The sequence below is a fragment of the Crotalus tigris genome, unplaced genomic scaffold, assembly GCF_016545835.1.
Source record: "Crotalus tigris isolate CLP2741 ecotype Arizona unplaced genomic scaffold, ASM1654583v1 scf7180000019100.1392032, whole genome shotgun sequence".
In the NCBI taxonomy this organism is placed as follows: domain Eukaryota; kingdom Metazoa; phylum Chordata; class Lepidosauria; order Squamata; family Viperidae; genus Crotalus; species Crotalus tigris.
In genome coordinates this window covers 1,159,474-1,183,318 of record NW_024097375.1, presented here as the reverse complement: position 1 = coordinate 1,183,318, position 23,845 = coordinate 1,159,474, and the positions used below count along the sequence as shown (strand labels likewise).

General features: G+C 40.7%; 1 protein-coding gene across 1 annotated transcript; it reads left to right on the top strand.

The window, feature by feature from the left end:
* The first annotated feature begins 205 nt into the window (after positions 1-205).
* SLC49A3 (solute carrier family 49 member 3) lies at positions 206-23,549 on the top strand. The gene is made up of 10 exons (XM_039359689.1): positions 206-619; positions 9,240-9,398; positions 11,473-11,692; positions 12,339-12,415; positions 12,535-12,672; positions 13,993-14,109; positions 18,040-18,192; positions 19,236-19,393; positions 20,767-20,879; positions 23,281-23,549. The coding sequence occupies exons 1-10, from the start codon at positions 497-499 to the stop codon at positions 23,430-23,432; spliced, it is 1,410 nt and encodes a 469-aa protein (XP_039215623.1). The 5' UTR covers positions 206-496; the 3' UTR covers positions 23,433-23,549.
* Positions 23,550-23,845: the final 296 nt, after the last annotated feature.

The window sequence follows — 23,845 nt, the reverse complement described above, 5'->3', positions numbered from 1 at the left end:
CTCCTGCTTGAGCAGGAGGTTGGATTAGATGACATACAAGGTCCCTTTCCAACTCTTGTTATTCTAAGTAATTCTAAATAAGTTGCCTCATGAACAAAAAAACACCTTTGAGACAACCGGCCATAGCTTGAAAACAAGGCAGGCGGCAAACAGACTGGCGGGGACCGAACCGGGCAGGCGCTAGGATCCCGCGGATCCGTTGGAGGCTCTGGGCTGCAGAAGGCCCTGTTTCCCAAGGCGAGAAGTCAGCTAATCTTCCGCGGCCGCCGCCGCCCAAAGCAGCGGAGGCGAGACCTTCGCACAGGGAGGAAACCGGCTTTTCAGGCCCTCCTAACGCGATATGTGGCAATTCCTTTTTTTGCCGACTCCGACGTTCCAGGCAAACCCGCATCTGGAAGACGATGGCTCAGAAGGTGTTTAGCCGCGCGGCGGAGACTTTCCACTAAGCAGCCTTGGACGGCGGAGGGGAGAGGACTGCGCAAAGAAGGGCGCTCCGATGGATCACAGCCGCTGCATCAACCAAGAGCTCCAGCCTTCCTCGGAGCAAGCCTTCAAGGTTTACAAGCGGCGCTGGTTCATCCTGGCGGCCGTCTGCGTGGTGAACTGCTCCAATGCGATGGTAGGTAATTGCCAGGAGGAGTTTCGCTTTCCTTCCTCCTCCGCTTCTCCGTCTTCCCCAGCAGCCGCTTCTGTCTGGGAGCCGGTCGGGACTTTTTTCCTACTTTCTCGCTTTCCCAGAGCGACCGTCCTGGCTCATTTTTATTAATTTCTTTGCAAACGCCTATCTTGTACATAGTACACAAGATGATCCTAGGCGGTTTTGTTTTTTTTAAACCCCACGGCAGTGTACTACCTATCGTAAATCACAGCGCCTCGATATCACATCGCCTCCGCCTGCCTTGACTTGGACTGGTACCTTAGGGGGGGGAGGGGGGAAGAATTGAGAGTTTTCTGCGGCGACCCCAAAGGGAAGCGAGGAAAGTTGTCCAGTTGCGCTTCGCAGCCAGACGGGTATGTAGGGGGGAATTGGGTTTGTAGGAGATATGTGAAGTTCTCTATCCCTTTCCCTGCTTGGGGGAAAGGCCCTTGCATTTCCTTAAGCGGGAGTGCACGCAGACTGATCTGAGACAGATTAAAAGAAACGTGAGAACACGCGATTCATGCGTGTCTTCTTCCATAGCGAGGTCGGGCTGAACGAATTGGGTGTCTCTTTAATTCATTTATTTCATTGCTTTCTTGGCTGTCCACTAAGGACTTGTAGTATTGATCTTTACAACAGCCCTCTGAAGTAGGCTGAAAAATTAGCCCAGTGAGGTTCATGGCAGAGGCAGCCTAATAGTTGAATACATTTTCCCCCAATCCGACAATCCCCAAATTCAGCGCCCTCCCACACCCCAACCTTTTGGGCACCAGGGACCAGTTCCGTGGAGAGAGAGGTTTTTCCACGGACCGGAGAGGTCGTGGTTTCGCATGCTGCCTGCATCCCACGGACTTCGCTTATTTACGGGACCTGGTTTCTTGCATGCCACGGAGCTGGGGTTGGGGACCCCTGGCCTAACTTCATAATCATAGGTTAAGGATTTTGAAAAGTGGAGATGAAGACATCCAGAAGGCAGCAGGCTTGGAAAAAGAATCCAAGTGGACCTCTTTGGAAATTCTTCTGTATTCAATAAGAGCCTTGCTTTATTACACGTTTACTCCAGGCTTGAACGTAAAAAAAAAAAAACCCTGATAAATATTAGCTATCCTCTGAGTATATGCAGAATGTACTTCCTCTCTTAGTACTTTCAACCCAAGGGCCAGAGCTTCACCTGTATTATCTAATTTGCATCAAAAGCCAACAGAGACTGAATAAAAGACTTGATCGTTTTGTTATAGCTATTTTTTTGTATACCAACAGAGGCTTAATAGTCTAAAGATACTTAATTTTCTGGGATGTGCAGAAGATGGGGAGAAAATAAATCATTGGGATAAGATGTCCTCATTTTGTATTCCATTTCTGGAATCACAGACAGCTCATCTTATTTATTTAGAAACTTTATTGATTTAGTCATTTGACTATATCAGTGTATAAAACCGATACAAATATATTAAGAAAACAATAGGACATGTACATAGTAAGTCATCAGCCCTACAGTTAACTCCGATTTGATCTAAACTTTTTGTTCTGTATGAAATGGGCTTTGATTATTTTATTATTAAAATTATTTATTTATTAAATTTGTTTGCTGCCCATCTTACCACATATTTTACTAGTAATATGTGGGTTCATTCCCTGCAAAAAATAAGACTCCTTTTTTAGTTTTTAAATCATCTAAATAAGCAGCTCTTTCTGCAGCATGTAGTTTGCAGGCAAAAAGAATATATCCCTTATGTTCAGTGGCACCTGTGCCACAAATGCACAGCCTTTCCTCAAACAGAACTCCGTGGAAGTTCAGAGTGCTGTCATTGATCTATCTTGTCCCATGGAGTCCAGTTGTTGGAAATGATCCCTAGAAAAAAGCTCTTCTGAGATATCCGAGGCATGTAAGTTGTTAAATGCTTTTTTAACTGGGAGACCGATTTGTGTTCAGCCAGCCACTTCAAAGACTTACCATATTTAAGTGCTTTAATACTGTATCATCTTGGGCAGTTTATATGACATGTCCCTTGCCAGCCACAGAGTGATAGTGAAAAAGTGCATTTTGCCTCCTGTTTGTTCCATGCTTGCAAAACTTCCTAAATGCACAGGAATGGAAGTCACATTTTGCTGGCTCAAGCCAATAGCCCATCTAGCCCAGCCCTCTGTTAAGCTGTGGGGTCGAAGCAGATGAATTTAGGACTAAACACATTGTTAACTCTCCAACGCTGTCACTCCCCTGCAGCTGCCATTAAAGGCCGGTGATTTTGGAGGCAGGATACAGCCACCCAAAGGTCAATTCTCCATGAATCTGAAATTTATTTTAAACTGATGACCATCATCAGATGGTAGTAGCAAATTCCATTGTCAATGCCCCATTGTGCAAAGAACAGTGCCCTTTTATTGTCTTCCCACATGGATGCAGGATGTACTGGACGACCCCCAAGTTCTAAGACTGGAGGAGGGAAAAAACACTTATTTTCTATACTGTGATTTTTTGGGGAGAGTTTGGAGAGATCCTATACAATCTTTTAAAATTACGTAGATCTTCCTAGATTACCAAGACTTTGGTGATTATGGAATCACGGTAAAGGAGCATTCTTAATCTTCATTGTCTGTTTAATCCAATTCTCAAAATAATCTGCGTAACAGGTCTGTAGGATGGGCTTACAAGGATACACAGTACCACGGCCTGTTTAGCATATGGTTTAAGTACTTAAACATGAGTTTAAGTAAACTCAATTTGTTCACATTGAGGAAGTATGCCAGAAACCCTGGGATTAAAGGTTGATTGATGGCTACTTTTCGTGTCATATACATTTGCTGAGAATCAATTTAATGTATGAAACAAGGCACACCATATAATTGGTTGTGGATTCTGTCGCTCAGCTTCTGCCCCTAGGTCAAGGGTAGGCAACCTTGGCTCTTTTATGACTCATGGACTTCAACTCCCAGAATTCCTGAGCCAGCCATGCTGAGGGCAAAGGGAGAGGTTTCCAAGCTGAGCCATGCTGGCTCAGGAATTCTGGGAGTTGAAGTCCACGAGTCATAAAAGAGCCAAGGTTGCCTACCTCTGACCTAGGTTTAATAATAGCAACAGCACTTAGACTTATGTACCGCTTCACGGTGCTTTACAGCCCTCTCTATGGTTTTGGTTTCCATGTCTTCTGAAATTTCTGGGTTCCCACCACTAGCTGTTGATCATGGCAACAATGAGAGACATCCATGGAGGAATCCTTTTCTGCCTTCTCAGATGCTTTTTCATCTCTGCGTGCTATTTCTGGTAGGAAGGAGCATGGAAGCTGCTACATTGTTTCATACTATTACTGCTATACATGTAGTCCTCGACTTACAACAGTTCATTTAGTGACTGCTCAAAGTTACAAAGGCACTGACAAAAGTGACTTATGGCCGTTTTCCCCACTTAACGACCGTTGCAGCATCCTCATGGTCAAAATTCATACACTAGTTCATACTTATGATGGTTGCAATGTCCTAGGATACTAACTGCAGTGGCTCACGTAACAACTGTGATAAGAAAGGTCATAAAATGGGGCAAAACGCACTTCACAAATGTCTACTACAGAATCGCTGTAGTAGTTAAGTTAGTAACATGGTTGTTAAATGAATCTGGCTCCCCCATTGACTTTGCTTGTCAGAAGGTCACAGAAGTCTGATCTAGGTTGAAGGGCTGCTCTTTGGGAATGACCCTTCAGCAACGGTCTCGCTTAGCAACATAAACTTTGGGCTCAGTTGTGGTTGTAAGTCGACGACTATCTGTACTACTTCTCTTTTCCTTTCTGCTGAAGTTATCAATCAGCTGTCAGGATCAATAGCTGCTGAGCTATCAGGATCAATAGCTGCTGAGCACCCACAACCTGCTTTGTAAAATTTGTTATCATGTACAAGTATGAGCATGTGACTTACTGTCATGGTTCCAACAGATGAAACTCTTCAAAGAACTTCAAGGCATTGTTTACCTTAAAGAATCTTTATTGGAGTAGCATAGCTTCCGCACTAACATAGTTGAAGCCAAAATGTGAATTCCCCTCCCCTGAGCACATAGTATCAAAGCACAATTCCCTCCTCCAATTAACAGTCATAAATCACATTCTCCAATTAGTTTGAAATGCCGGCTTTCCCTCCAGTTCTTCAACCCACCATTTCTTATCATCTCCTATTTTAAAAGCACTGAATTCACACACTATTTCAATATTGTTATGTCTAACTAACTCCCATCACATTCTTCCTCCTCCCCCAGTATCATCTAATTCTAAGAGTAAAGCATAAGGAAGAATAAGGCTGCATCTCCATATGTTGTCAAAGCAAGAAAATCCAATGTTAGCAGCATTGACACTTACCTATTAATGGCATGTTCAGTAGAACTTGGAGCTTTTCAGATGTTGCTTGACTATTGTTCTTAGCAGTGTGAACCAGCACAGGCAATGGTGAAGGATGCTGGGAGTTACTGTTCAAGAATTCCTGGAAAGTAACAGATCTCCATTGCTATATAGAAACAAAATAAAATATATTAACGTTGTTTATGATTAAGGGGTTGGGAAGGTTTCTCTCTCATAGGACATGCTACACAGCTTTTCAGCTTTCTCTGAATTCATTGTAATGGAAAGAGGAATAATTTAACATCCTGGCTGGGATGAGAAGAATTGGAGATTTCCATCCCTTACTGAAGGGTCATTCCCAAAGGGCAGCCCTTCAACCTAGACCAGACTAGGATGCCAGATTTATGAATGATAATACTACTTTATTATACAATAACAGAATCGTGTAAGCCTGATTGCACCCTATTTCTTTATCTTCAAAAGAACTGGGGTTGTTCATGTCTGAGACGCTTCATCATCAACTTATGTTTCTGCCTGAAACTCGGATTTCTTTTATCTGACTTAGTTGTGGCTCTTCCTCTTGTTTCAACTTCCCATTACAGGTAGATGTGTATTTTAAAATTGCCATACATAACATTTAGGTCAAATTTTTATTACGATCATAGACCAGCATATGTAACATTAGGCTTGCCTTAATGGCTCAGCTCCACAAGTTTTGTCATTTTCTTTCTAACAGCAAGCAGCTGAATGCTCTAGGGATATTTGTAAGCAGAGTGTGGTGACAAATCCTTCTGTTTTGACATTTGTTCTACTCACTTGACATCACTTAGATCGCCACTCTTCAATGAAACTAATTAAATCCCATAATTAATGCACCCCGAGGAGTTGCCTCTCTCCGTTTTCCTACAAATAGCATATCAAAAGAAGTGCAGTTGTCGGGAAACGCCCGGCCAGGTAGGGAGGAGGACTAAAGTGGGGAATTAGCCTTGAATCATTGCATGGCCACAAGAGATCCAGGACTAACACACACACACACACACACACACACACACACAGAGAGAGAGCCTGCCGAGCACCATGGAACAAGATAGATCAAGGACAGCAAGCAGTTTGGGCAGATTCCTGTACTATAGGCAGCAAAGTAATTAGTTTAAATTCTACATGTGTGGTTCTGGTTGTTTGTGCCTGACAAAAGACCAGCGATGAAAGTAGCAGGAGCTCTTCTAAAATTGTTTTCTGAGACTGCTATCACCTGTGAACTCATCCAGTGATTCTACTTTTTCCTATATTCTCAAGTTTTTTTGGGGGGAAGAGAAAAGATAGACCCCCCCCTTTCTGACTGGGTTCAAACCTGCAGAAACGAACCCTTTGTTATAGAAGAACATAGGGAACGCAGTTCCGCAACATTTTTTAATTGTTTCAGTACAGGTAATCCCCAAATTACAACAGCTCACTTAGTGACCATTTGAAGTTATGACATAACTCCCTCCCCAAGTACTTACGACACAGTCCCGAAGTTATGAATGTTGCATCGCCACAGCAGTCGTTCACCCTTTTAAATGGCCACATAGGCACCACAATATTCACCCTGTCTGTTATCCTCCCCACCCCACCCGGGGACTGTGGAGACCCACCTTGCGAAGATCTAGTGAGTCTTCAGTTTCTTTGCTTGCTTTGTTCCTTCAGGCCTTTGGTGTCTTTGCAGAGACATGAGTGGCTGGCCAGTGCACATGCTTACCCCCTCTCGCACCAGTGCTAGCCAAGCCCCAAGCTGGCACTAGCTGAGCCCCAAGCCTTGCGCCAGTGCTCGCTGAGCTGTGAGCCTCATGCCGGTGCTAGCAGCCCCATTGTGGAGCGCATTTTTAATCGGTTGATTAAAAAAAAAAAGCAGACCATGCACTTGGGGGGGGAAAGCTGGAAAGAAAAAAAAATCTACCCATTAAATATTTCCTCTCTGCAGACTGCTTTCCCAATTTCAAATGCTGCATGTTTTATTTTGGGATTATGGTACTTGAGTTACAGTTAGCTTGGCTGGTCCTGTCACTTTGCCTGACTCATTTAAAGCTTCATAAACTTCATTTCATTTAGCAGTTTCAGTTCAGAGCTACGTGCGGCTTGATGATGGAGAATGTTGTGGATGTCGGATTTTTATCTAAGATGAGCTTGTAGCTCATCCATGGAAGGGCAGAAGACACAGTGCTGATGGACATGTCATTGCTGGGTTTTGACAACTAAATCAGATTAATGCTGATATTGACCTTGGATTTGTTGCATCTCTTAGATCAGATATACCAATTTATAAATCCCTAAGCTTTTCAATCAGATATAATGTGAGAATAATTACTGTAATTACTGTTTATTAAATTTATATGCAACTTGACTCACAGCAAATAATTACTAATTTCATGAAAGGAATAACCAATTACATGGAAGGAAACCAGTTCAGTGGTACCATAGCAAGGCAATGTAATTTCTTAGGTAATGTATCTACATCCCTTGAAATCCTGAAGCCAACTTGAGAAGCTCTGCTCCAAGTATCTTTGCATGCCAATTAGCTATTCAAAAAAAGGCTTTTCTAATTGAGGAATACCTTATGGTATTTGTTTTTGCCTTATATTATCTTTTAATTTGAGCATTTAAACTCAGTATATCATTTTACTACCAACTTCTTTTTTGGTATATCCTACACACTGAAGTAATGCTTCATCCCTGATTATCTCAAATTATATCTATTGCACTCTATTCCATCTCCGAAAAAAAAATATAGGCTGCATTTTATTATGACTACCTTTGCTGACCTTCCATTGTATTTCCTCTGTTATTTTTCCGATGTCATCCTATGGATCTAGGCTGCAGGGAAATATCAAGGAACCAGGTTTGATCCAAAAGGTTAACCAGAGGCCTAGCCTGTTCCTTGGAGTCAGATGACATCACCAGGGAAGCCCAGAGTTGTACGCCCTCTCACGGATGTCCTCCAGATCCCAAGAAGAAACTACATGAACAGCCAGGAATATTTTCAGCCAGAGACTGAAAATATTCACAGTTGGAAATACCCTGAAGAACTATGATTTGAGACCTGGCTTTGCTCACTACATATCTTTTTCCAATATGACTTTCTAGAGTTAGTGGTCAGGGACAGAATTTTGGCTAAAAGTCCAGGAAATTAGTTGAGCTGGCTTTCACTTGGCCTAAACTAAAGGCTAAAGACCCTCCTCATTGTTTTAAACAAATTAATGATGATTTTTGAGCTGAAAAGGATCTGAGCTTTTAGATAAAACTAAAACGAATCAGCAGCTCTTGAGTACAATCAAGCCGTCATTGTCATGCTCCAGCTTTTGAACGCAAAGCCACAACTTCAGAATCAGCATGCAGAACTCGGTTATATCTTACAGTAGATCTGGATTTTTTTGTTTCAAGGGCTGTATTTCTGAGGTTAGAGGAAAACCTATTGCACAATATTCTGCAAACAATTATTGTGTCTTCTGTGATGGAATGTAACTTTACAGATAAGTAAACTTTAGTGCTCCAGGTTTTAACATCTGATCATGAAGATGTCCTATTTTGAAATGGACCTTTTCATTGGTGGTTAAAAAACCCCCACCAACTTTACTATTTCAGATTCTATTAGGCTGATATAATATAAAGACATATAAATGTTCTGATTTCAGTGATCATGTTGTTTTGAATCTATACCTATATCAAATGGAGTTGATTCCAGATCATTAGCAAATCATTTCAATTTTAATAATACTCTGTCAACCCTTCAAAATAGACCTGGTCAGGAAACCAGTGCCACAAGAACCAGCATAACTCAACTTTATTGCTTCATGGTACAATAACAGAATTTTGGAACTCTGAGTGAGATTCTCTCATCCTTATATTATACCAAAGAGAATCAAAGCAAGGCAGCTTTGAGTTTCTTATTTACTCCTTCCTTTCAGAGCTGAGCTGTGTTTGCATAACAGCTATTGAATTCATTCTTTAAGGCCATCTTCATGCTTCTCTATTGTAAATGTTGTTGATGAGACAAGTAGGATTCTTTTTGTTGTCAGCTGTCATAAGCACATTCTTCAGAACTGTTGGATATTCACCCAAAAGAGGGTGATGGTGGTTATGATGATGATGATAAATGATATAGGGTGCTTGAAAATGTTGTATTATATACAAGATGTAAGTAACCATAGTGCGCGTAGTTTAGAAGGTGCCTTGATTTTAGTACTCATAAAAAAGGGTGCCTGAATGTTTGACAATGCTTTGTTTTTCTCGTTTCTTTTCTTTAGCTATGGTTGACGTTTGCTCCAGTGGCTGACATAACAGCTGAACGATTCCACACCTCACTGGATATGGTCAATTGGCTCGCCATTATGTACTTTGTGGTATCAGTTCCTGTGGGGCTTCTAGCCATATGGATTCTGGACACCATCGGACTTAGATGTGCTGTAAGCAGAACAGAGATGAGCATGAGTTGGTTTAACCCTATCATGATCTTTGGAATGGGTTCTCAGGATTTTTCCAAAAATTGGTGGGGTCTGCTTCTCTAGAAAATCAGAACTGGCCAATGAGCTTCCCCCAAAATCAGATAACTCACGTTCCACTGCTGACTCTATACAACTGGAAGCTGTGACTGAGGGGCATTGAGACGTGTGGTAGGTTGTAAGGCATGGAGACAGCAGTGCAAAACAATGAGATGTTGGATTGAAGGGGAGAGATGGATTTCATACTTGCTTTTTCTTTGCATTAAGAAACAAAAACAAAAAAAAATAAATTTGGGACCTGGTTTGGATTTTTTTCCCTCCATTCAATTTTTTAATAAAAACATGTCTCTGTGTGTGTGTGTTTGTGTGCACCCCTGCAAACACACTGCAGTTTAGCTCAGGGGTCTCCAAACCTGGCAACTTTAAGACTTGTGGGTTTCAGTTCCCAGAATTCCCCAGCCAGAATCCTGGGAGTTGAAGTCCACAGGTCTTAAAGTTGCCAAGTTTGGAGACCCCTGATTTAGCTCGTGAGAGGAATGTGTTATGGATTTTCATTGCAACTGGGGAAGTAGAGAAAGAGTTGTCCACTCCTGCACTTCACATCTGAATCACATCAAAAGCACCCAACTAAATACTCAAAAACGGCTACTTTAATATTGGAGCATTAAAGTATCAAGGTTCTAGTTTGTCCTTTCCCAGTCTGGTGGCTTTTATATATGTTGGGAATTCTGTTCACAGAATCACAGCCAGCATAGTGTGGACAGATTTTCTGGGAACTAGAATCCCAAGATAGGTGCAAAGCAATAGACTCAAGAAAGTATTAAAATGGTTCATTTATTTATTCGTATATTTGGTTAGTACAGTGTTTATAGCCCACCCCGTGTTTATAGCCCATACTTCAGGGAGTACAAATATGGACACTAGTTGAAGACATCACCTAGTTTTGGCCTTCAGTGTACATCCTAAAAGATGCGATAGGATCCTTTGTTTGTACCTGTATTCTTCAGCACCCAGGGATGAGGGGATTTTTCCCTGGAGCTGGAAAATGTTATTTAAAACATGCCCAGAACACAGTGCTGCACAATCACTTTCAATGACTTCAAGGAAATTTTTTGCGAATGTTTGTTTAGCAGCAACATTGTGATCTGGGATGGCTGCCATTTCCTTTCTGCCCACGGTTTTGGAGTAGGGATCCTCCCATCTGATTTCCCTGTGTTTGAAAACTAATCTTTGATCATCAACATATAACTTGCCTTGGAAATACCTTAATAGTTGTCCTTAGCTGCATCCCAGCCACTGCAGATTCTGTATTGGTGGACAGAGCCTGCTTGCAACTAACCCTATACTTTTGGGTTCATTTACCCAATTGCAAATGGACTCGACCCAGCCTCAATTGAGCAAGGACTCCTGCATGCACGTGGCCTCTTTTTCACTAATGCCCCAAATGCCTCTATTGAGAATGAGCTGAGAGTTTCTTGACATTTGAGGACCATGGACAGCGTCCAGCACCTTGCCCACTTTCATTATTTCACAGAGGGAATGTCATTCCTTGAATGCTTTACATACAGTGGTGTGCCAAAGCTGGCTGATATTGGCTTGTAAAAAGCAATTGTTAAATTTTCTGGAATTTAGCAAACCAGCTGAGAGCAGAGTTGAGCTGCAAAGCCTAGGATACCCATCAGTTGTTTTCCAGCTAGTGGCACGGCAGTGGCAGAGCTAGATGAGCTGGTTGTTATACCTTTATCAGTGTGCCACTTGTTTCATTAGCGTCACTTATTGAATTTATGCTGGGTGAGACTTGTGCCACAGGATATCCCTGCCCATCTTCCAGATTCTCTGCTTTGCCATGAGCTAGCTGTCGTGTGCTCTTTGACACAAAGGTTAGGCAGCCTTCTATTAAGTACGTGGTTACACATTTGGAAATATAACACAGGAGGGCATTTTAGCATCGTTACTCAGTCTTAGGATCATAAATAGCATGAGGTCATAGAAGACTTGATTTATGTTAACCCTGGCTGTGTGGCTTTTTCTCTTGCAGGTGCTACTCTGCGCCTGGCTCAATATGGTGGGCAGCATCATTCGTGTTTTCAGTGTTATTGATAGCCTGAGCTTAGGCTCCCTAAACTACATCTACCTTCTTGTAGGACAGTGTCTCTGTGCTGGGGCTCAGCCACTCATCCTCTTTGCACCAACTAAGCTAGCAGCTCTCTGGTTCCCTGAAGACCAACGAGCCACAGCCAACATGATTGCCTCTATGTGTAAGTAACCGAGCACTGATTAGTCCATCTTGGTTATTCCGTAGCCGAGGGAGATGGGAGCCCTGGGTTCAGATGTCACTTCTCTCGGGAACACAACACTTTCCCTGTTGAGGCTGCCATCATCGATGCAAGAGTTTATTACTAGCTTACTGGAGAGGGCTATTTTTGTGAAGATGTACATACTAGATTTTTGAACTTTTCTAAAACACTATATATAAATAGAGTGGAGAATCTGTGGCCATCCAGATGTTGCTGAGGTAGGACTTCCTGTATTTCTTGCCACTGGCCATGCTAAGAGATGGAAATTGAAGTTTAATAATGTGCTAAAATAGTTTAGAAATAGACAGATAAACCCCTTTTTCCACATGCGGCACGATTGTGCCCCTTACGAGAATCTTAAAGCCCATTTAGAGGGGTTTTCAAAAAATGAGGCAAACCCAAGACTCCCGTTTCCTAATTAGCTTCTTTCTAGTGAAGCAAGAAGTCCAACGAAAAGCGTCTGAATAGATTTGTGGCTTCAAGTATGGGACAGAAGGGGATTCTACTTGTTCTCCTGCCAGTTCATCTGCATGTTGAATGTGTTCCAGTTTACTTTGGTGAAATCGTTTGCAATCATCTCTACCTTTCTTTTTGCATTTCCATTTAGCCAATCCGTTGGGCATGCTCGTAGTTAACCTATTGTCACCGACACTTGCTCCAGAAGCGAAAGATATCCCTTTACTGGTACAGTAAATGAACATGAAATTTCACTTAGAATTCAGCACGACGTACCTGTTCTTTTGGGAGGCAAACTACACAACTGCTGATGTTTTTTAAAATTTGGCTGGGTGCCTGTTTTACAGATCGGAGTGTCTGCAGCGCCTGCGATCCTAGGCTGCCTTCTGTCCACCTTTGGTGTTCGCAGTGGTGTTCCCCCAACTCCACCGTCAGCAAGCGCTGATCATTTAAATTCGCCAACTTTCTGTGAAGGTTTGAAAATGGTAAGCTGCAAGCGAAGTGAAGGAGTACTCGTGGGGATTGCCACTATAATAACAGGTAGTTCTCGATCAACAAACCTTCAAATTTACGACGGATCTCCCCCAAATGGTACTTTTGATCCATTTCAGTTGCCACCCCCTCCATCACGTGATTGCATTTGATGCTCGGCAAGCAGCCCCCATATACAGCCACTTGCAGTCTCGTGGTCATGTGATTTGCAACTTGTGATACATTTTCTTTTGCTGCCAACTAAGAAACTGTTTCCTACTTTGCCATTTTCTTCCGGTTTTCAGAAAAAAAACCTACCCATTGCAAACAATGGGTTTACTTAACAACCATGGTGTTGGCTTGATGACTGCTACATTCACTTAATGATCTCTGCAAAAAAAGGTTACAAAATCAGGTGGGGGGTCACATGATGGCCCCCTTAATGACTGGCACAACTTACTACTGTAATTCTGGGCTCTATTACAGTCAATAGGTCGAGGACTATCTGTATATATAGTTAACCCAAACAGCAAGATGGATAGTATATAAATTTATGTGTGCTTGTGTGTGTGTGTGTGTGTGTGTGTGTGTGTGTGTGTGTGTGTGTAAAACCAAATCTAGGTTATATGGAAACAAAAAAGAATATCTTCCTGCTAGGTCAGGGGTAGGCAACCTTGGCTCTTTTATGACTCATGGACTTCAACTCCCAGAATTCCTGAACCAGCCATGCTGAGGAGAAAGGGAAAGGTTTCCAATCTGAGCCATGCTGGCTCAAGAATTCTGGGAGTTGAAGTCCACGAATCGTAAAAGAGCCAAGGTTGCCTACCCCTGTGCTAGGTAGTCTGGTTGACTACCTATGTCAGTTTTTAAGGAATCAATCAGTTCTTCTCCCAGAACTGTTCTGGATGAGACCAAAGGCTGATGAAGGCCTATTTCTGGTTTGCAGACAGGAGTTGATAAAATGCCTAGTGGTGTCTGCAGTAGAAGTAGGATAATCAGAACAATGGAAGCAGGACTGGTATGTCTTGTGCCGTGACATCCCTTGCACACGTTAAAAGTGGCATTTCTTTGGAATATGAACCTTACTTTCCGAACATTAGTCTTGTAAGCCAGAAGTCCCAAAAGGCAAAAGGCAAATTCAGCAACTTATTCTCAGCGTGAAGATCTTTCAATATTTTTTATATTTATAATTGTAATAATAAGCCACCCAGAGTTACCTTGTAAAGTGAGGCGAACGGCATATAAATTAAATATGAAACTAAATAAAACATCTACTGGCATCTTGCACAGTGTGCTGTGTTTTTAACAACTCTTTCTTATTGTGCTTGCTTTAGCTGGTCCGAAATAAGCCTTACATTATCCTGACCCTCTGCTTTGCCACGGGGATAGCACTCTTCACCTGTCTCAGTTCTCTGTTGGAACAGATCCTGTGCGTCAATGGATATTCCAATGTAAGTCCCTTCTTCTTTTTATGTGTCTTTGCCAACATGGGGCTTAATGGCAGGAGACGCTAAGACAACCAGGAACTATGTGAGATTGGGTTGTAGGATAAGGAGAATAAGCTATCACGGGCTGTCAGGTGCGGTTAAGTGGACCCACATGGGTAGTATTCAAACCAACTGCTTTATTGTTGTGTGCCTGTTGCACAGGAATCTGCCCAGATTTGACAGCTTTCACCTGGGAAAGACCAGATAAGGTTTAAAGGTATTCAGTGGGAGTCAGATTGTGCCCTCTTGTATTTACCTAATAGATCCAGACTAATTCCCTGCTTCAGCCCTCCCACCAACTTGGAAGGTTTCTTTTCAACATGTGGCAGCGGGAGACACAGTGCTGATGGAAAACCAGGATGTCATGGTTCCGACAGATGAAACTCTCCAAAGAACTTCGAGGCATTGTTTACCTTAAAGAATCTTTATTCAAGTTGCATGGCATCGGCATGTACATGGTCGAAGCTGAAATCTGAATTCCCCTCCCCTGAGCACATAGTATGAAAGAACAATTCCCTCCTCCAATTAACTGTCATAAATCACATTCTCCAATTAGTTTGAATTGCAGGCTTTCCCTCCTGTTCTCTAACCCGCCAATTCTTATCATCTCTTATTTCAAGCTCTGAATTCACACACTAGTACAATATTGTTATGTCTAACTAATTCCCACCACATTCTGCCTTCTCCCACAGCCTCATCTAATTCTAAGAGTAAAGCATAAGAAAGAAAAAGGCTGCATCTTCATATGTTGTCACAGCAAGAACATCCAATGTTAGCAGCGTTGACACCAGGACATGCCTTTTTCTCATGGGAATCTTTGGAACTTGTGATTAATGGTTGCACAAGGCATGCCAAAGGTCCTCTCCAAACGGGCCATGATCCTTCTGGGCATTTAATTGGAAGAGTCTGGTGGGAGAAGGAGAATGGGAGATACGAATATTTAACTTAACTTGACCATTGAAGGGCACTTCTTAAGTTTGGTTCTGTTCTTCTGTTCTTATTCTTCTGCTCAGTTCCTTTTGTGGCAGAAGAACACAGTTTTGGAGAGCAAAAGGGGACACACAACACCTGTATAGTGGTGCGAACCAAATGCATAACCGGTCCACCTCAAACTGCGAGATGAGCAGCACATAAATTTGATAAACAAATAAATGATTTCTTTAAGATGATACGTCAGCAGCAGAGGGCAGCCATATGAAAAGAATTCGATAACTTGTACGTTGGTAGTATTTCATAGTGCCAAATTGTCCAACGATTGTCCAACACAACTGATCAAGTCTTCTACTGGAAAATATTTTCTGTTTTATTTTATTCCAAAAATCATCTAGGTCTCCTCAGTTTCTTTTTTTTTTTTCACATAAAAGATAGGAAATGCATCCCCACAACTAAAATATACTAGCAGTCCAATAGTTGGCTTGTTTGCTTTATGGATCCCCTATAGACCTTCCTAAAGTATAGGCTGATGGAAATAGGACACACTATAAGGCAATCAGAACTGTGTTTCAAGCTCCAAAATGCATATCCAAGGTAATTCTGAAGTACAAGCTGGCCAGATGAGGATAGAGGAAACAGCCCGGTTATTAATTTTCAAATTACTGGCTTAAATGACATGATTTCCCAGTAGAGTTGATCTCATTTCTTTTATTGAATAAATTCCAATCCTCTTGGGCTCAGACAATTGTTAGGGAACTTTCATCATGAAGCCTCTCTCTTGATTTCCTACACTCTGTCAAATGTGCACAAGCTAAGAGAGTTATCAGAGAAAGGCTTCTTGGTACTGAATCTTATAATGAGAGACCTTATTCCGAAGCATATCCAAGTATACTTTGATTAGCCTAAGTGGAAACCAGCTAATTATGTTGTTGTTGTTAATTGCGAAGTCGTGTCCGACCCATCGCGACCCCATGGACAATGTTCCTCCAGGTCTTCCTGTCCTCTACCATCTTCTGGAGTCCATTTAAGTTCACACCTACTGCTTCAGTGACTCCATCCAGCCACCTCATTCTCTTCCCCTTCTTCTATTGCCCTCAATCTTTCCCAGCATTAGGCCCTTCTCCAGTGAGTCCTTCCTTCTCATTAGGTGGCCAAAGTATTTGAGTTTCAACTTCACAGCTAATTATATCCACTTGCTAATCTCTCCATTTCAGCAAAGGTTTTCCTTCAGATTCAGATAAAATTGCTTGTCTTTATCTATGAGATTTAAGAAAGTTGTCAAAGCTAGTCAAACCTTTTCTAATGGAGAACAGGTCCAGATCAGTTGATGGACTCAGTTGAATCCACCTTCAGGCATGGTTACAACTTTCATTCTATAAAGATCCTGAAATGTTTATTTTTCCTTTGTTGTTGCTTGTTAACTTCTTCTTATCGTGTAAGAAAAGCCCTACAGTATTACACATTACACATACTATAGCAAGGCTTTGATGACTTCTGGTCTAGATGAGAAACATCTTCATATTTACTCCAATATTTGGTCACGCATGAATGAACTATGAACTGTAACTTATCAATGAGTTTTTAGATCATCGGGTTTTATAGTGCAATTTATGTTTATATTGTTAATTTATTAATTTACGACACCCTGAGAGTTTTAGAATTCACTTATAATTAATTTTGGGGAAAGTCTTTAGATTAATCTTTAGTTCCTAATTTTCATTTCAACGGGGCACTTACGCATTGTTTTACATACTTAAGAACGTGACATTTACATGGCCGAATTTCGTTGTATTTTGTTTTAAGCTGGTCACGCTCACTGGCTGAAATAAAATGCATCCTCTCATATTGATTAAAGCGACTTCCTCTCCCCATCCCATGAATTTTGGCCCCTCTGATTTTAATTGATGATCTTGTTTTACCCAGGAATAAGATTTTATATGACCATAATTTTTCACCCAGAGAGATTCCAGTGATGGAATAGAAACCTCCAATGCGGCACTTAACCAGCAGATCTGAAAGCCAATTAGACTTATATACCGCTTCACAGTGCTTTACAGCTCTCTCTAAGCAGTTTACAGAGTCAGGCTATTGCCCCCCAACAATCCGGGTCCTCATTTTACTGACCTTGGAAGGATGGAAGGCTGAGTCAACCCTGAGCCAGTCATAATTGCACTCCTGGCAGTCAGCAGAATTAGCCTGCAATACTGCAGTCTAACCACTGCCCCACCATGGTTCTATACTTTATACTACTCAATACTTTATGTCAATACTTTAGAACTGAAGTATCTCAATATGTATATATCTCAATACTTTAGAACTGTCTTAATATGTGTGTGCGTGCGTATGTATTTTATATATATAAGTAGAAATAATGTATCTCTATATCTATCAATCTATCGATCATCTATCTCAGTGGTTCTCAACCTTTTTAATGCCGTGACCCCCAACCGGTCATAAGTCGAGGACTACTCAACCGGTCGTAAGTCAAGGACTACTCAACTGGTGCAGCACCGTTTGCAGAATGGGACTTTTGGCAGGCTCAGCAGGGCAGAGACAGCCTGGACAATTCCTATTGGCTTTTGAAAGCCAATAGAATTAGACTCTATTCAAGAGAGTCTATTCTATTGGCTTTCAAAAGCCAATAGAATAAAAGGGAGTAGCACAGCTAAGGAAAAGGGGGGGAAAAATGGCGGACTGCGTTGTTTGGCGACCCCCGTGAAATGGTCGTTCGAGCCCAAATGGGGTCCCGACCCACAGGTTGAGAACCACTGATCTATCTCAATACTTTAGAGCTGGAGATTCGAGGTATCGAGTTCCTTCAATGTACAGATGTTTCTAAAATTGTCACAGCTTGGTGATTTATTATTTTTGGTCATAAATCCAATAATTAAGAAGGAAAGACTACTATCCCTTATTCCTGAAGTTGTTCAATTATGTGCCCTAATCCAATATCTTGTACAGTTTTTTGCAGGTTTGACTGGAGCCTTGTTCATTATATTTGGGCTCATTGGTGCCTTCTTCCTTGGATTATATGTAGACAGGACAAAGAAGTTTACAGAAACTACCAAAATCAGTTTTTTTCTGTCTGCTTTGACTTGCATTGGATTTGCAGTGGTAAATATATTTTGAAACTGAAATAAGGCTTCTGTTTGCCCTTCTATAGAGATAATGAACTTTTCAGCTGAATAAATCCTTCCCTCTAAGAAATAGTTAATCATCTAAATCTTATAATGTGATTATTAACGGAAGTGTGTTTTCCATGTAACCATAGATGTTTAAGAACTGATTAACACTTAATCCCTGCAGTGCCAAGTGATATAATGAAGATTGTAATGTTTTCACTTTCATGCTGATACCGAAGGAGATCAGAGGAATATTTGAAGATAGAATAAGTAGAATCATTATACTTTTTTGATCCCAAGCTATCTCACTGAAGTCTTAGGAGGATAAAATAGAATGAATAGAACTCTGGAATAGAGAAATAAAAACTGAACCCTTGTCAGCATTTCATAGGATCATCTAATCATTCCATATTATTTACCAACTTTTAACTAGTATAAAAGTTCTTATGAATGTATTGGTGGTTAAAATAATGCCAAGGGATATTTTGGGGTTCTTAAACAGTACACTTGTTATTATTGCTTTAAAAACTATTTTTTTTTAAAGATCAGACTTCCCCAACTTTCCCCAATTTCAAAAAAAATTGGGGCTTCAGTTCCCATAATTCCCTATTGAAAGTTCCATATTGCTTTTCATGTTTAGTTTCTCTAAAGAGAGAGCCAGTTTTGGTGTAGTGGTTAAGGCACTAGTCTAGAAACCAGTTCTAGTCCTGACGTAAGCACCAAACCAGCTGGGTACCCCTGGACCAAGTGCTAGGAAGAAGTAAGCAATGGCAAACCACTTTTCAAAAATTTTGCATCGAACATTTCATGGACTTGTTGACCCCAGGAGTTGCCCATCGCTCTAGTGAAATATTATCTAAAGAACTAAATCTAAATGGATGCATTGGTGTCAGGGAGAAACTGGAAAGCAACACTGCCTAATTTGTCATGCTCAGATATAAATGTGTAGCATGCTCTGGATGGCAGGAATATCTGCTGGACATAATATAGAGACTTCCCCATTTGCTATGGTTATTTTCTCTTCTCTTCCTGCAGGTATCCCAGATGAGAGACCAAACCTATGCTGTGGCAATATTCAGCAGTCTTTTTGGGCTTTTTGGATTTTCTATCTATCCCATTGCCATGGAACTAAACGTTGAATGCTCGTATCCTATAGGAGAAGGAACGTCATCAGGGATCATTTTTGTGACCAGGTAGATAACAATAATAGTAAAGTTGGAAGGGACCTTGGAGGTCATCAAGTTCAACCCCCTGCTCAAGCAGGTAACCCTATACCATTTCAGACAAATAGCTGTCCAGTGTCTTCTTAAAAACTTCCAGTGTTGGAGCATTCACCGCTTCTGGAGGCAGGTTGTTCCAATGGTTAACTGTTCTGTCAGGAAGTTTCTCCTTAGTTCTGATGTAGAGATTCATTCAAGAAAATGAAATTGGATTCATTCACTGGGTTTTAGGATAATTGATTCAGGTTGGGTTTAGTGTGATGCTGATTCCAGCCATTGTGGTTAGCAAACTATAGTTTCTGGCCCAGCATTACTTGTGTGAACCAAGACCTTTGGGCTTTGGGTTATTCAACAACAAATGCTAATTGAGGAATTCTGGGAGTTGAAGTCCAACTCTTAAAGTTGCCAAGATTGAGAAACACTGAACTAATGTATCACTTCCAGGAGCAACGACTGGTGGATTATTTTTGCCTTTGAAGCCAGTAGGAGTCAGACTTGCCCAAATCCTGGGAAATCACTAATAAATTTAAATAGCTTGTTTTTCCTCCCACACTTTGTAAGTGAAGAAGCTAAACAAAATCATTTCTAAAGAAAGGATTTGTATGCAGAGTGGAAAATAATGCCGGACATTGCAGAACAGAAGCAATTAAATGTTTCCCAGGAGGGAATAGCTCTTTCATCTTGGCCTTGGTTTAAGCTCTTGTTTCTTCACCCTCTGCTACATATAAATCAGAATGCATAAGCTGTGTTACAAAACAGGTACTTATTCAAGTCACACAAGATTGAAGAAACGAGAAGACTGTTCATTCAAGTAGAAAAAACATCGCAGAGGGACAGTGCAGTAATTCTTATTAGGAAAGCGTGCTGATTCATTGATCACTGTAGTTGCTTTGTGTATATGTTTTGGATTTTGTTTTATTACAGTGTCACCAGTTCCAATAGTAATATACTCACAAACCGAAGAGTATTCTAGTGACTTAATAAAAGCTATATTCTCACTCTTCCCCTGCTCCATAAATATGAAAAAAAAGACAGTTACTTTCAGATTCCTGATAAAGAAACAGGAAGATTTCCTACTACTTCATTCCAAAATGGAAAGAAATCTTCAGTGCATTCTTCTTTGGCTGGGGTAGCTAGAAATTTTGGAACATGCAGCTTATTGATGCCAGCTAAGAAAAAAAAACTAGGTTAGATTCTACAGCAAATCAATAGCTGGGTCACCCTGAAGGTCTGCTTTAAGCCCCAAAGCAAATCTTAGTTGTTAAAGCTGAAAAAAATCTCGCTTCAAAATAGACATATTTTAGATGTCGTCACCAGATGGGTAACAATCAATTTTGTTTCAACAGCCAGATCCTAGGAGTTCTGTTCATACTTCTGTTCCAGAACTTGGCGGTGGAAAAAAAGAATGCCCCCTTCTCTACCTGTGCTCCATCTCTAGGTCCACCAATGGATTGGACAAGTAAGTATGTTTCTTGGAATGATTTGTTGGCACATGAAGGTACCAGCAGATTCTTCACCAGCATTGGGGGTGCATAAAGTTGCATAAAATCCTAAGAGTTGCTTATAGGCCATTACCCCCTCCTTTTTTTAAAAAAAAAAAACCATGGCTTAGTCTATTGACTTTTATTTGGAGGTGGATGAAGTAACCAAGGATCTTATCGATTCTAGAAGATGCCTAGGTTGGTTGTCTACACAAAATCAACTGTGACTGCTATTTGCCTTGGATTACTAGCGTTTTAAGGGTTCAGTCCTAGAGGAAATGCAATGGTGTTTTTCAAAGCTTTGGAGTTTCTTAGAATTTTAATCATTAGATGTGTATCCTTTCATTCAGGCGCACATGGTGATGTATACTCCCTTACCCCAGCTCTCCCTATAGCAACAAATCTATGGCATATATTGGAGTGACTTGAAATCTCCCAGTATATTTCTGTAGTGAAGAATGCCGGTCTGGTACTTTAACTTACCACCCCTTTTTAGCAAAAAAATATACTGTATATAGATGTTTGTAAATTACTTAAAGCCACAGAATGTCAACACATGGAGTCTTAAATAAATGAAGCAAGTGTTCACCAATGATCCAAAAGCAAAAACGTTGCCCTTGTGTTATTCGGTCTTTCTCATTTCTCACTAGGGTTTAAGTACAGCTACATAATTAGCAGCATTGTATTCTGTGGCTCTTGTAGAGCTGTACCACATGAGGTCAAAGGGGGAGACATCAGCAAACTAGAATGATGCTAGTCACAAATTGTATGCATGTGTCAAGTTGAATATTTCCGATTGATTAGTCAAGCATAATATTTCTGATTCATCGAACAGGGAATAGATCCACACCCCCTTGGAGTCTACGCCACCATGTTTTCAGGGTTTTCCATCACCATAAATGCAGCATGTTTTCTTTATACTATCATAATAGGGAAGAATCAAGCATACAATCATTTACTTGCCATTTGAAAGCAGTCCGCTCAATTTAATTCTCTGATATTGTCATTTATTTCTTAACCTTGATGGATTAATTGTAGCTCAAGTGTAGCCGAGTATTTGATCTGAAGGCAGAAAGCTCCAGATTCAACCATTGGCATTTCTCAAGTGAAAGGACCCAGATGTTGATGAGGAAAAAATTAGCCAATGACTGCTGAAATAGGCAATACTCGGTTAAATCAAAGGTGGTTGATATTTATTTAAGAAGAAAATTTTAGTATTCTGAATTTGTAGTGTGCTAATGTGATTGTTATAAAATGGCAGCAGTTCAACTCAAATACCATATATAATTTGGTCTAGTGATTAAGCCACCAGGCTAGAAACCAGGTGATTGTGAGTTCTAGTCCTATCTTAGCTATGAAAGCTCGATAGATGACTTTGGGCCAGTCACTGTCTCAGCCCAATTCACCTCACAGGTTGTTGCTATAGGGAAAATAGAAAGAGGAAGGAGTATTAAATATATTCACTGTCTTGAGTTGTTTATAAAAATAATAAAGGTGAGATATAAAATAAATAAAGTATCATGGCTGGTACAGGACAGAAAACAAACTCCTTTCGTCTTATTCTTTAGATCATTTGTGGGCAACCAGTTCAGGTGTGCCCCCAATTCCTTATGATGATTCCAGCAGCTTCTTTGATCAAGCTAAAGTTTGATGGTACAAAACAGTTGTAGGGTATTCTATTAAACTTTTGTTAAAAAAACAACAACTCCAAGACCCTTATTTAAAAAAAGTGGAAAGAATTGTGTCCCTGTGGTGCTCTCTGAGCTTGGTTGTGGCTTGCCCTATCAGTGTTGGCTGGAGTGTTGTTCTTCGTAGTTGATTAGGTTGTTGTTTACTGTTTGTCTGACTTAGTAATTGCTTGATTGGGGAATTGTGGCCATGCTAACATTTATTATGGCCTCACCGCTCTCTCCATCAGCAGCTTTTGGTTTATCCAAAATTAGGAAATGTGTCCTTGCTGCCAAAATGTTGTCTAGTCAAGGTTTAGTGTCAGTGTTGCAGATGTATATACTTTGGGTGTTTTATTGGATGAACTTATTTTGGTTTGTGCATCAAACAGTAATTCAAGACATTATTGTGTATCATTGTACCTTTGGTTAAATGACTTTCTCATACAATTTTAGTAAGCTTCTTGTGACCTTTGTTGTTTTACAAAATACTAATACCAATTCCGCAATAATAATTGAAACTGCAACTGATTTGGGTAAAATCTCTATAACTGGTAGTTTTAAGTATTCAATATGCCATAGTTCTATGCATTCTTCTTCTCACTAGGTAGCTAAATGAAACTTATTTAAACATAATTCAAGAGTTATTGGATTTTGTTTCTATGTTTTTCAAAATAAGGGACTGAAGAATATTCATTTTTTTTCCTTACAGATGCAACACTAGTGATGGCTGGAATTAGCACTTTGTCATGCTGTTTGTTTATCGTTACATTTCACACTAATTACAAGAGGATCTCTGCAGAAACATCTCAAAGCTCTTCCACCAACAAAACAGAAGATGACGATGTTGCAGTAACAGCATGAAATATTTCTAAAGGAACTCTGGACTAAGCCATATGCCTAAAAATCAGCCAACACCTCAAGACACCTCAAGTGCCATAAACTCAATAAATTATAACTTTGTGATAAGTGACTGAAAAACACTGGTTCTTTTTATTCTTCTGACAGTTGAATGTGTAAGTGGCGTGGAAGCATTTAAAATCGCCCCATCTTCTTCCAAAAGGAAGATATTGGTAATGTCAAGGAAACATCAAGCTTTCAGAGAAGGAAGGGAGGGAGGGAGGGACAGGACATAAATGCTAAGCTATTGCATTGTCTTGACTAATGGTGGACAGACAGACAATATTGGGAGCAGGGAGAGAAAAAGAAAAGAGATATTCATAGATATAGAGAAGGGGAAGACTGAACCATGCGCCATTTTAATAGGCAATTTCATT